The following is a 13884-nucleotide window of genomic DNA, read 5'->3' as shown; positions in this document are numbered from 1 at the left end:
GCTCCATTGTGGTCGTATATCGAGGACTACCTGTAGAAGGCAATTTCGGACTGAATTCCAGTGGACAGACGCTTCTCTGCACATCTTGGGGTTTGGAAATTTTACTATTTTGCTAATTTTAACAACGCAACGAGGAAGCCGACTCTTTTCCCCCTGTTCTTTCAGTAGCACTTTAATGGTAGCAATTAATTCAATAAAAACTTGGTTTATTTTTCCAGATCGGTTTTTTCATCTTTGGTGGGTTCGCGCAAAAGCTTTTCCTACAAGTTTATCCAATGATATTTTCTTTTTTTTTATCTTATCATCTCTTTTTTCATCTGTTTTACCTATCTATTTAATTTTCTTTTTTTTAAAAAATCGGTGTAGGAATTGATATCCGGTTAGATTCCACTAAACTGCACATATATTTTATTTTTTATCTTATCCTCTTTCATCCGTTTTATTTTTATATGTTTCTTACTTTCTTTTCTTTTTATCGATTTTATTTTTAGCTAACATCTTTTCTACCGTATTCCTTTTCATCTATTTGATCTGTTTTATTTCCGTCTTTTATTTTTATCTTTCATCTTTTCTTTACCATCCTTCTTTTCATCAAGTTTATCTGTTTTCTTTTTTTCATCGCTTTTATCTATTTACCTGTTTTATTTTTAGATTTCTTCTCATCTATTTTCATTTATCTTTTTATCTTTCATCTTTTCTTTACCATCTTTCTTTTCATCCAGTTCATTTATCTATTTTATCATCTTTTTAAAAAAAAATTCATCAATTTTATTTATTTTAGCAGTTTTAATTTTTTTTTCTACCATCTTCCTTTCCACCTATTTTGTTTTATTTTCATGTCTTTTTTTAATCCATCATTTTTATCATTTTTCTTTTCGTACATTTTATCCATTTGTTTTATTTTTATTTATTCATTCTTGTTTTCCCCTCATTTTTCTTTTCATCAGTTTTATTTGTTTCATTTTTATCTACTGTCTTTCCTTGGTTTATCTATCCTCTTCCTTTTTTGTTTTATCTGTTTTATTCCATGTGTTCATCTTGTTTACCCCTCATTTTTCTTTTCATCCGTTTTATTTGTTTCATTTTTATCTACCTTCTTTCCTTGGTTTATCTATCCTCTTCCTTTTTCGTTTTATCCGTTTTATTCCCTGTGTTTATCTATCTGTTTTACTTTTTTAACTGATGTTCTTTTCAACTCTGTTTTCTTTCGCACACTCCAAAAGGGGCAGGAAAGGCGTCACTAACCGAATGGTCGTTACTAGAGGATTACTTCTAAAGTTTGAGAAAAGTGGCACGGTTTAATATTTCTATGAAATATTTTTTTAAAAAAAGGTATTAAAAGAACCAGACCGAAGGTGTTTTGAGGGGCTAAAAAGCTCAGCCTCAACATCATTTTAATCATATTTAGAGTCACCATTGCACTGAAGTCGTAAATTCGGCTTTTTGGTCCCTGCCCCTGAATCAGCCGAAGAGCACAAACCACCCAGGAAACAGCAGCTGAGTTTTGGGGGGGGGTCCTTCTGAATTTCAGGGCCCCCTCGTCACCCACACTGAAACGGCGCCGATCCCTCACTCCGCTGGGAAAATCCGGTTTTCAGAACTCTCCAAAGACCATCGAACGAAGAAAAGGTTTGCCACCACCCGACCCAAAATCCTGTGCCCCGGCGTTAACGTCGCCCTAATCCAGCAAAAATCGGAGTCCTGGGTGAGAAACGGGGCACCTTTGCACTCAGGGTGCGTTTCCCTCCGGGCAGGAATTGTGCACGGACCTATGGAGGCGGCCATGGCATCACCACCTACCTGCGGGACACCGCGCCGAGCACCGAGACTCTCGTGTCCCATCATCCAAGGCTGCACTGCTCTAACCGAGCAATGGCCTCCCCCAACTTTTCAAACCCCCAACCGCCTCCTTTGTAAGAGACTCAAGGCCGGTGCAGACCCTCAACCCACAATGATGCTGAACCCGCAATGGAATCGGTGTTTCCAATGATTGAGGAAGGCGCCTAGCGCTAAGGTCACCGGCAAAGGGGGGATTTTCTTCTCCAGGACTGCCCCCACACACCAGTTACTGTCCAGAAAGCCTGAAGGAAGAAGAAGAAGAAGAGTGAGGCGTTACTGGCAGCTTGGCCTAGTGGTTAAGGTGCCGGGTTAGAAACTAGGAGATTGGGAGTTCTAGTCTTGCCGTAGGCAGATGATTGGGTGACTTTGGGCCAACCACCAGGAGAGGGAGAGTTCTAGTCCCGCCTCAGTCATGAAAACTGACTGGGCCAATCATCAGGAGACAGGGAGTTCTAGTCCCGCCTCAGTCATGAAAACTGACTGGGCCAATCACCAGGCGACAGGGAGTTTTAGTCCTGCCTCAGTCATGAAAACTGACTGGGTGTCTTTGGGTCAATCACCAGGAGACAGGGAGTTCTAGTCCTACCTCACTCATGAAAACTGACTGGGTGACTTTGGGTCAATCACCAGGAGACAGGGAGTTCTAGTCCTACCTCACTCATGAAAACTGACTGGGTGACTTTGGGTCAATCACCAGGAGACAGGGAGTTCTATTCCCGCCTCAGTCATGAAAACTGACTGGGTGACTTTGGGCCAATCACCAGGAGACAGTGAGTTCTAGTCCCGCCTCAGTCATGAAAACTGACTGAATGACTTTGGGCCAATCATCAGGAGACTGGGAGTTCTAGTCCTGCCTCAGTCATGAAAATTGACTGGGTGACTTTGGGCCAATCACCAGGAGACAGGGAGTTCTAGTCCCGCCTCAGTCATGAAAACTGACTGGGTGACTTTGGGCCAATCACCAGGAGACAGGGAGTTCTAGTCCCTCCTTAGTCACAAAAGCAGACTGGGTGACTTTGGGCCAATCACCAGGAGACAGGGAGTTCTAATCACACCTTAGTCATGAAAACTGACTGAATGACTTTGGGCCAATTACCAGGAGACTGGAAGTTCTAGTCCCTCCTTAGTCATGAAAGCAGACTGGGTGACTTTGGGTCAATCACCAAGAGACAGGGAGTTTTAGTTCCAACTTAGGCACAACAAAAGCCAGCTGGGTGACTTTGGGCCGATCACCAGGAGACGGGGAGTTCTAGTCCTGCCTTAGGCAGGAAAACTTTTGGCAAGCAAAATGGCTTGTCCCTAAAATGGCAGAGGACTAATTGGCAGAGTGTAGAACCTGCTGATGGTTTCATTTCACTCACCCTTGAAGATCATATTGGCTTCGGGCAGGGTGAGCTGATACCCGTAAGCGAAGCTTGTTTCCTGCAGCCGAGTATTGGCTTCGAATTCCACACCAACCTGAATCTGCCAAGGAGTGGGGGGAAAAATGGAAGTCAAACTCAAAGGCTATTGGGGCCCAGGAAAAGTGGAGGAGAAGGAAGAGAAGAAGGAGAAGAAAAAGACAAAGAAAGATGTGGTGGAGGAGGAGAAGACATGAAGGAGGAAGGAAAAGTGGAGGAGGAAAAAGGAAGGAAGAGAAGGAGACGGTGGAGAAACAGAAGGTGGAGAAGAAAGAAATGGGGGAAGAAGAAAAGGAGGAGGAGGAGGAGAAAGATAAAGACAGAAAGAAGAGAAGAAGAAGAAGAAGGAAGAGGAGGAGGAGGAAGGTTAGGAGAAGGAGACAGAAAAGAAAGAGATGAAGATTAGAAGAAGGGAAAAGAGAAGAAAAGAAAGAGATGAACATTAGAAGGAGATAAAGGAGAAGAGAAGAAGGAGATGATTAGAAAGAGAAAGACGAGAAGAAAAGAAGACAAAAGATAAAGAGGAGAAGAAAAAGACGAAGAAAGATGTGGAGGAGGAAGAGGAGAAGGAGAAGACATGAAGGAGGAAGGAAAAGTGGAGGAGGAAAAAGGAAGAAAGAGAAGGAGACGGTGGAGAAACAGAAGATGGAGATGAAGAAGAAGAGGAGAAGGAGGAGAAGAAGAAAGATAAAGACAGAAAGAAGGAGGAGGAGGAGAAAAAGAAGAAGAAGAAGAAAGGGGAAGGTTAGGAGAAGGAGACAGAGAAGAAGAAAAGAGAGATGAAGATTAGAAGAAGGGAAAAGAGAAGAAAAGAAGAAAGAGATGAAGATTAGAAGGAGATAAAGGAGAAGAGAAGGAGAAGAAAAGAAAGATGAACATCAGAAGGAAAAACAGATGAGAAAGGAAGAGATGAAAATTAGAAGGCGAAAGTGTAGAAGAAGAAAAAGTAAAGATCAGAAGGGAGAAAGAGCAGGAGAAGAGACGAATAAAGCGATGGAGGAAGAGGAGGAGGAGGAGAAAGAAAAGGAGGAGGAGGAGAAAAACTTAGAAGGAGGAGAAGAAATGAAGGTTCAACTCACCTGATCATTAGCTCGGTGGTAGTAACTGGCATGGGCTCCGCCGTACCCCAAATTAAGAGTGGCTACCCACTTCAGAGCTAAAATAAGGCAAAAATGTTATTAAATATCCTGCATTTCCAATAGCCGGCCCTTCTCCAGGGCAGACGGCAAATCAACGAAGCATTAGAAACGCAAAAACCATTATTAATAACAAGACAGCCTGGCCTTAGCGGATCGTTTTTCCTTGACTCCATCCCGATCCCAGATCCCGCACGGGAATTTCCAGTCTCCAAGGAAATACATTTCCTCTAACCAAACAAGAACAATTTGGCCGCCTCTGCTCATTTTGTGACCTTCGCCAGCTGATCCCAACGTTCCCGATTATTGATCTACCAACAACGGGGCCACTGAGGCATCCAAAGTCCAACTCAACTCTTCAGCTGAACTTCCGTATTTGACTCTGGGTTACGCTCAGTGGGAGGGGTCAGAAGTTTCTTTTCTTTCTTTCTTTCTTTCTTTCTTTCTTTCTTTCTTTCTTTCTTTCTTTCTTTCTTTCTTTCCTTCCTTTCTCTCTGTCTTGTTTTCTCTCCTTCCTTCCTCCCTCCCTTTCTTTTCCTTCCTTCCTCCCTTTCTTTTCCTCCCTCCTTTCCTTCCGTTTCTCTTATATTCCCTTTCCCTTTCTTTCTTTTTCTTTCTTTCTCTTTCTTTCTGTTTCTGTCTTGTTTTCTCTCCTTCCTTCCACCCTCCCTTCCTTCCTCCCTCCTTTCTTTTCCTCCCTCCCTCCACTCTTTTCCTTCCTTCCTTCTGTTTCTCTTATATTCCCTTTCTCTTTCTTTCTTCCTTTCTTTCTTTCTTTCTGTCTTGTTTTCTCTCCTTCCTTCCACCCTCCCTCCCTTCCTCCTCTCTTTTCCTTCCTCCCTCCCCTTTCTTTTCCTCCTTCCGTTTCTCTTATATTTTCTTTCTTTCTCTTTCTTTTCTTTCTTTCTATTTCTCTTTCTGTCTGTCTTGTTTTCTCTCCTTCCTTCCTTCCACCCAACCTCCCTTCCTTCCTCCCTCCTTTCTTTTCCTTCCTTTTCTTCCTTCCTTCTTTCCTTCCATTTCTCTTATATTCCCTTTCTTTCTTTCTCTTTCTTTTTTCTTATTCTTTTTCTTTCTTCTTTCTTTCCTTTCTTTTTCTTTTTCTTTCTTTCTTTCCTTCTTTTTCTTTCTTTCTCTCTTCTCTGTCTTATCTTTCTCTCCTTCCTTCCTTCCTTTCTTCCCTCCCATCCCTTTTCTCTCTTTTTCCTGTTTTTTCCTGGCCTCTCTGCTCCTTCTTCCCCTGAAAAACGACATATTGTTCTTTTCAGAACTGTCTTCGGGAAGGGCTGCAAGAAAGCAAGGCCTGAAATTTACACTGCAGTTTAGGCTTGTTGGCTTTTCTTGCTGTTCTTGTTACCTGCTGTTTTTAATAGCGGTGGGGCATTTTGAGAGTCTATAAGGTTCCGCAAACCACCCTCCTCACTAGAAAATCCAGGAATTGTTGCTCTGATGGCATCTTGGGACCCCTGAATGGGGAACAATCTGACTCTCCTACCTCCGGGGCACTAGGAAAGGAGCTTCTCACCGGTGTACTTGCCAGCCAGAGTGACAATGGTTCCTTCTTCTCCGGCACGTCGGTGATACACCAATTCACCCCCTAGGACCAATCGTGACGTCATGCTCTGGAGGAAGTGTGCGACAAGAATAACTGCACGGAATAAAAACACGGGAAAGGGTCGGTTACTACTGGCAGGGACGGCTCTTTTTAACTCACCTCTTAAAAAGTGACCCCTGTACTAACCATTCCCAGGTTGCAAATGGACAACTATCCGTTCGGTTGTAGAGTTCAGCAGAATGTTTCTCAAAGTCAGACCCTTTTAAGGTGTGTGGGAAGGAAGGAAGGAAGGAAGGAAGGAAGGAAGGAAGGAAGGAAGGAAGGAAGGAAGGAAGGGAGAGAGGGAGGGAGGGAGGGAGGGAAGGAAGGAAGGAAAGGGGAGGGAGAGAAGGAAGAAAGAAAGGAAGGAAGGGAGGAAGGAAGGAAGGAAGGAAGGAAGAGAAGGAAAAGAGGGAGGGAAGGTGGGAGGAACTGAGAAAGGGAAACAAAGACAAAGAAAGAGAGGGTCGGAGAGAAAGAGAAAGAAAGAGAAAGAAAAAGAGAATGGAAGAAAGGAGGGAGGGAGGGAAGGCAGGAGAGGAAAGTAAGGTAGAGAAGGAAGGGAAAGAGGGAGAGCGGGAAGGAGGGGGGAAGGAGGATGGATGTATGGAACGAAGGACAGAGACAAAGACAAAGAAAGGGTGGGAGAGAAAGAGAAAGAAAAAAGAGAGAAAGAGAATGGAAGGAGGGAAGGGAAAGGAAAGGGAAGGGAAGGAAAAGAAAAAAGAAAGGAAGGGAAGGGAAGGGAAGGAAAGGAAAGGAAGGAAAGAGAAGGAAAAGAAAAAAGAAAGGAAGGGAAGGGAAGGAAAGGAAGGAAAGGGAAGGAAAAGAAAAAAGAAGGGAAGGAAAGGAAAGGAAAGGAAGGAAAGGGAAGGAAAAGAAAAGAAAAAAGAAGGGAAGGGAAGGGAAGGGAAGGGAAGGGAAGGGAAGGAAAGGGAAAGAAAGGAAAGGAAAGGAAAGGGAAGGAAAAGAAAAAAGAAAGGAAAGGGAAGGGAAGGGAAGGGAAGGAAAAGGGGATCTCAATCCCTGCCAAAGATTTTATCTCTATGACACACACACTCACCAGATTCATTGATCAGATCGGGGTTCCCCAGCGTCAGCGTGGCTGTGTAATCATCTCCGCGATATTCACTATCGAACTGCCAAGTGGTGAATTTAGCTTGCTGAGTCTGGAAGAGGGCGAATGAGTCAGGAATTGCCTTTTTAACAAAGAAACATTTCTACATTTCAGAGTTCAGCCTGAGCCGTTCACAGTACGAGAGGGGGAGAGAGAAAGGGGGGGGACCAGGAATGCCATAGGAGAGAAGAAAAAAAGAAAAGAAAAAAAGAAAAAGAGCCACGCTTGAAGAAATCTAGCATCTCAAGAGAGACCCACGCTAACTTTCTACATGCAGGGAAATCCCTCCTTTCAAAACTTGGACCTGAGCTGCCTTCCGCCAAGTCCTCCTCCCAAATCGTATATATTTATTTCCATAATCTTCATTATTTTTCTATTATCAATCACACTTAGAAACCTCGCCTCTCCCTATCAGAGGGACTCTGGGCGGTGTACCATACAATCTGAAAAAAAACAACAACCATAAAACCGAATATAAAATGAAAAAGAAGCAAGGAAAAGTTTTACACTCTACCCGAAAAGTTAATTCAAAGTTCAAGGGAGTTATATTTACTTCCAATCTGTGTCTCTCTGTTTGCTTTTAAAGGGCCTTTTTTAAAAAAATAATAATAATATTTTTTTTTTCTCAGCCTGCAAATTGCAGGTAGCCCATTTTAAATTGAAATTTTAATTTGTTTTCAATTTATTGGGATTTTAATTGTCGTGGGCTAAATTATTTAATTTGGTTTTAAATTGTTTTTAACTTTTGTATTTCTGTAGTTTTATCCTGTGCCTGTTCACCGCCCTGAGTCCTTCGGGAGTAGGGCGGTATACAAATTGAATAAAACTAAACTAAAACTAAACTTACGACCACAACTGAGCCCAAAATTTTACGTTGCTAAGCGAGGCAGTTGTGAAGTGAGTTTTGCCCCCCCCTGTGTTACGACATTTCTCGCCCCGGTTGTTAAGTGAATCACCGCAGTTATTTATTTATTTGTTTGTTTAGACTTATATGCCATCCTTTCTCCGAGAGGACTCAGGGCGGCTCACAACAATAAAACAAAAAAAATAAAACAAAAACTTATTAAAATTTAACTTATTTAAATTAGTCCCACGGTTGTTAAGTGAAACTGGCTTGCCCATTCACTTGGATCATCAGTAAAAGGGGATCATGTGACTCCCGGGGACGCTGCAGCCATCATAAATACGAGTCAGTTCCGCAAAGCGTCAATGTTGATCATATGAAGTGGGAATGCTGCAACGGTCGTAAGTGTGAAAAACGGCCATAAATCACTTTTCTCAGGGCTGTTGCAGTCACTAAAGGAGCCGTTGTAAATGGAGGACTCCCAATCTTAAAAAATAATAGAACGTGAAATTTAAAAGCGGAATTTAAAATTTAAATTCGACACAAAAGTTAAATTGTTTTAATGTTTTAATTGGTAGTGAGTTTTAATTGGGCCAAATTTATATATCTTTTAATTGTTTTTTAATATTTGTACTGCATGTTTTTTAATTCTGGCTGTACACCGCCCTGAGTCCTCAGGGAGAAGGGCGGTATAGAAATTCAATAATAAATAAATAATAAATAAATAAATAAATAAATTAAAATGTCAGGGGATATGTGTACGTATTTCCAATTTTTTTTTTTTTATAAATTTAAAAAAATGCTACTTTTTTTCCCCCCAGGCTGCAAATTACAGCTCCGGGTATTCAAATCAGAGATGATATTCGCCCGAACCGGTTAACAGAAATCACGGGTGGGTTAGGGCTCCATCATCTTTACAACGGTCCTGCCAGGTAGGCCAAGACTGCTACAAGCAGGCAAGGGAAGAGCCCATTTCTTTACGGCCGATCGGAGCGCATCAAAATCCTGGGTTCGAATTCCGACGGACACGCGGGAACAGACGTCGTTACCTGGAAAACTGCTTTGGTTCGTATCCGCTCCGCTATAAGGTGGAGAATTTGGGCACTGAGGCTGCCAACGTTGCTAATATCGCCAATAAGGGTGGGAAAAGTCTAGGGGAAAAAAAAAAAAAAACAGGGGAAAAAAAAGGAAACTGGATGAATTGTTTTGAAAAAAATGGGCAAAACTCTTTTTTTTTTTTTGTAAAAAGTTTTTTTTTTTATTTGCTCTCTTTCAAAGCTTAGCATTTTGGCCCAAATTTCAAGTTTCTTAACCCTTCCAAGAAACATTTCAATGATTAATCCTTCTGCCATGGGCGGTAATTGGTTTGACTTTTGGTAAAAGGAAAATAACATTTTTGCCCGTTCTTAGGAAAATAGGCTGAGGTTCGTCTGCTTTTAAGCCTTTTTTCTTTTTAAAAGATATAATTTTAATTGGATTTCATTGTTTTAAAACTTTAAATATTTAGGTTTGGTTTAATATTTTAAAATAAACGATTTTAACCGGGGTTTTTTTTTTTTTTTTATAAATGACTCAATGATGGTGGACGTAACTGATACTCCTTTCTCTTCCTATTTTCTCCCACAACAACAACCCTGCGAGGTTGGGTTGGGATGAGAAGGAGGGACTGGCCCAAAGTCACATAGCGGGCTTTTATGGCTAAGGCGGGACTAGAATTCACCATCTCCTGGTGATTGGCTCAGTCACCAAGCCGTCTTCATAACTAAGGTGGAACTAGAACTCACCGTCACCTTGTGATTCGCCCAAAATCACCTAGCTGGCTTTCGTGCCAAAAGCAGGACTAGAATTCACTGTCTCCTGGTGATTGGCCCAAAGGCACCCATCCGTTTTCATATCTAAGGCGGGACTAGAACTCACCATCACCTGGTGATTGGCCCAGTCACCCAGCTGGCTTTCAATCCTAAAGCGGGACTAGAATTCACCATCTCCTGGTGATTGGCTCAAAATCACCCAGCTGTCTTCATATCTAAGGTGGGACTAGAACTCACTGTCTCCTGGTGATTGGCTCAAAATCACCCAGCTGTCTTCATATCTAAGGTGGGACTAGAACTCACTGTCTCCTGGTGATTGGCTCAAAATCACCCAGCTGTCTTCATATCTAAGGTGGGACTAGAACTCACTGTCTCCTGGTGATTGGCTCAAAATCACCAAGCTGTCTTCATATCTAAGGTGGAACTAGAACTCACTGTCTCCTAGTGATTGGTCCAAAGTCACCTAGCCAGCTTTCATGCCTAAAGTGGGACTAGAACTCACCGTCTCCTGGTGATTGGCCCACCCTGCTGCCTTTCATACCTAAGGATAGTTAACTAACCTGATTTAACAAGCCACACTTCGAGGGACCCAAACCTGTAATTCCCGTAACCTGGGAATTAGGACCCAAAAGACAAAATTAAATCCCATTTTGACCGGAAATAATCTGCTTTCGCTCACCTCTGTAGGACTAAGCTGCTGATCCCCCACATACGTCGTGTTCAGGTGGTATCCTGAGTGGCCAACGGTGCTCATGTGAAGAGTATGAGTTACCTGCAGGGGGGAAAAAAAACCCAGCAACAAGCTTTAAATCCGAAAGCGAGGCATGCAGGCAGTCCTCATCAAGCACCATAAAATTTCCGTCGCTAAGTGAAACCCACAGATAAGCGAGCTTTGCCCCCGTTTTACGACCTTTCCGGCTGCGGCGGTTAAGGGAATCCCTCCGGTTATTAAGTTAGTGCCGCGGGTCGTGAAGCGAAGCCGGCTTCCCCCGTCAACTTTGCGGGACAGAACGTCGCAAAAGCGTGACCACCACCACCCCTGTGACCGTCGCAAATACGAGGCAGACTGAATTTGGAGAGGCTGCAACGGTCGTAAGTGTGAAACAGGGTCCTTAAGTCCCGTTTCTCAGTGCCGTTGTAACTTCGGTCACTAAACAAACCGTTGTAAGTCAAAAACTATCCGTACAAGACAATTTAAGTCTAATGCTTGTTTGCTGGCTGGATGACGGGGGTGGGGGGGAGAGAGATAGCACTCCCTCCTTCCATGACTCCACACAACAATCCCCCTACGAGGTAGGCTAACGCGTTACAGAGCCGCCATCATTCCTACTACAGATCCAGCTGCTCTCTCTCTCTCTCTCTGGGCACACCGAGAATATTAACTGCTGAGCAAAACTCCGCCCTGGTGACAGGAAGGGCATCCGGCCAGTAAACACTCAGCTCCATTTAGTTGCCTAGACTCCATCCCGATGCAAGGGATTATGCGGTTATTAAAAGATGATGATGAGTGATTCCCTTCACCGAGTGGTGCATAGCCTAGAGGTGGAGCTCTTGCCTCACAATCAGGAGGTTGTGAGTTCGATCCTGGGTAGAGGCAGATGTAGGGTCTCCTGCTTGCGCAGGGGGTTGGAATAGATGACCTACAGGGTCCCTTCCAACTCTGTTAATCAAGATCCCGAGAAGTAAGGAGACCCACCTGGAAATGGCTACTGAGAGATTTATTAATGATCAGCTTGACGCCTTCAATTTGTTGAGGGAAAACATCTGGAATAGAGACCGGGTTAAAAAATAAAAAGAGAGTTTGCAGCCCCATTGAAACTTATTTGATTTGATTTATTAAAAGCCACGTGGAATTAACGGTGGAATTGATGGAGACTGGACAAGCTGGCCCTGGACAGAAGCAGCCGCTACCCAACACAAAAAATAAAATAAAAATAAAACAGCTGTTTTTTTTGTAACCCTCAAGATAAAAAGCCAGCAAACTGTTAAAAACACGGTACTGTGGGAAATGTAAGGTTTTAGCAAATATTCCCACACTCAGCAAGGATGTTTCCGCCTATACGGGTTAGTCTGCAAGGAAACCATCAAGCTCAGACAGTAACGTGGTTCTTCCCACAAACCCCAAACAAAAGTTCTCCTCCTCCTCCTCCTCTTCTAACACTGATGAGGTTACCTAGTTGGGTCATGAAACGTCTGCAAGAAAACCACCAAATTCACAGAGTAACATGGACCCCACAGTCCTCCTCCTCCCCCTCCCCTTCTCTTCCCCCTCCTTCTCCTCTTCCTCCTCCTCCCCACAGGCCCCACTCCCTCCTTCTAGCACTGATAACGTTACCTAGTTGGGCCATGAAACGTCTGCGAGAAACCCAGAAAGCTCAGAGAGTACCAAGGACCCCACAGTTCTCCTCCTCCTCCTCCTCCTCCTCTCTTCTAGCACTGATAACGTTACCTAGCTGGGTCCAGAAACGTCTGCGAGAAAACCCCCAAACTCAGAGAGCACGGAGGACCCCACAGTCCTCCTCCTCCTCCTCCTCTCTTCTAGCACTGATAATGTTACCTAGCTGGGCCATGAGACGTCTGCGAGAAACCCAGAAAGCTCAGAGAGTACCAAGGACCCCACAGTTCTCCTCCTCCTCCTCTCTTCTAGCACTGATAACGTTACCTAGCTGGGTCCAGAAACGTCTGCGAGAAAACCCCCAAACTCAGAGAGCACAGAGTACCTGCCAACCAAACCTATCCCTATATAAGCAAAAATAAATAAATAAATAACGCATTGTAAGCCGCCCTGAGTCTCCGGAGAAGGGCGGCATATAAATCAAATCAAATCAAATAAATAAATAAAAGCATTTTTACCTTTGCATTTGCGGTGAAGTTCATCAAAGCTTCCCGGGTTGGAGAGTCCTTCCGCCCGGCGAGCCCCTTTCCGTGGGGCGGAGAAGGGGGCGAATATATTCCCCATATCCTCCCCCCCCCCACAACAATCCCCCCCCCCACCTTAAACCAAGCTACCTAACCAGGGCTTGTCCCATCAGTTTTAACAAGTTGAAAAAAAAATAATAATTCCAACGGTTGTGTGTTTTTTTTCACACCAGGTGTGGCTCTCACAACCACACCTTAGCGGCTCCCGGGGAAATCCAGAGGAAGAGGAGGCAAACTCATCCTTCTGCAGACATCATGATGATGAGGATGATGTAAAAATAAAATTAAAATTAAAATTAAAAAATTGGGGTTGCTTGGAGAAAGGGAGGGGGGGAGGAAGAGGAGGCTTGTTTGGGGAGGGGGGATCCAAGAAATAATGCTTGAGGGGGGTTTGGGGGGAAAAAGACCCCCCCTTTTTTTTTTCCCACAGATGGTGGGAATTGGCTGGAAAAGAGAGGGGGGGGGTCAGAAAGGCGTCAGGCATTCAGAGCCCCCCCCAACTCTTCCTCCTCTTCCTCCCCCTCTGTGATCTTGATGGGGGCGGCCATCTTCCCCGCCCTCCTCTCTCTTCCCCCCTCCCCTCTTTTTTTTCCAGGATGCCATTGGTCGCCTTCAAACCCGCCCCCCCCCCCCCACTTCGGAGGAGGAGCGGAAGCCGAGCGGAGCGCTGATTGGATGAAAACAATGTAGCCAAGCCGCTTCCTTTCCTCTCTTTGATCTCTCTCTCTCTCTCTCTCTCTGCTCCCCCCCCTCCCTTCCCCGTTTTTCCCCGCTCTCTGATTGGCTGGAAATGTTGCGCGAACGTTCGGATGGCCTTTTGCGGCGTTCGGAAGGAGCCGCGGGGGGTCCGGGCGGTGGGGGGGGGGGAATTCCAGAGCTGAGTGGTCCCCCTTTTCCTTTCCCCGCTTGGGTGAACGTGGGAAAGGGAATCCGGGTTAAGGGCGAGGCCGGCCGCCATCCCTGTCTCTCGTCGGTCGGTTTCATCTGTCTGATCCCTCTGATCAAAAATAAAATAAAATAAAATAAAATAAAATAAAATAATAAAATAAAATAAAATAAAATAAAATAAAATAATAAAATAAAATAAAATAAAATAAAATAAAATAAAATAAAATAAAATAAAAATTATTATATGTATATGAAATCTTATTCTGTTCACCGCCCTGAGTCCTTCGGGAGAAGGGCGGCATAGAAATTCAAGAAAGAAAGAAAAAGAAAGAAAGA

The 13884-nt window shown here is 44.0% G+C and overlaps 1 protein-coding gene across 1 annotated transcript; it reads right to left on the bottom strand.

Moving 5' to 3' along the window:
• Positions 1-1330: 1330 nt before the first annotated feature.
• TOMM40L (translocase of outer mitochondrial membrane 40 like) lies at positions 1331-12700 on the bottom strand. Its single transcript, XM_070951041.1, has 9 exons — positions 12595-12700; positions 11438-11505; positions 10421-10513; positions 8980-9081; positions 7033-7138; positions 5901-6023; positions 4319-4395; positions 3201-3303; positions 1331-2081 (listed from the first exon to the last, which is right to left on the bottom strand). The coding sequence occupies exons 1-9, from the start codon at positions 12698-12700 to the stop codon at positions 1942-1944; spliced, it is 918 nt and encodes a 305-aa protein (XP_070807142.1). The 3' UTR covers positions 1331-1941.
• Between the last annotated feature and the right edge of the window lie 1184 nt (positions 12701-13884).

The sequence above is a fragment of the Pituophis catenifer genome, unplaced genomic scaffold (assembly GCF_029215685.1).
Source record: "Pituophis catenifer annectens isolate HBS135680 unplaced genomic scaffold, rPitCat1.0.hap2 SCAF_10, whole genome shotgun sequence".
Lineage (NCBI taxonomy): Eukaryota > Metazoa > Chordata > Lepidosauria > Squamata > Colubridae > Pituophis > Pituophis catenifer.
Note: the sequence above shows the minus strand (reverse complement) of the source record. Positions and strands in the feature narration are given on the sequence as shown.

What these genes read in the sequence shown, in the direction of transcription:
- TOMM40L (XM_070951041.1), bottom strand. Translation starts at nt 12,700, where the DNA reads ATGGGGAATATATTCGCCCCCTTCTCCGCCCCACGGAAAGGGGCTCGC. An exon ending in ACCACCGAGCTAATGATCAG is followed by an intron (nt 3,304 to 4,318) that starts GTGAGTTGAACC and finishes ACTCCTTGGCAG; the next exon opens with ATTCAGGTTGGTGTGGAATT. An exon ending in AGCCAATATGATCTTCAAGG is followed by an intron (nt 2,082 to 3,200) that starts GTGAGTGAAATG and finishes TTCTTCCTTCAG; the next exon opens with GCTTTCTGGACAGTAACTGG.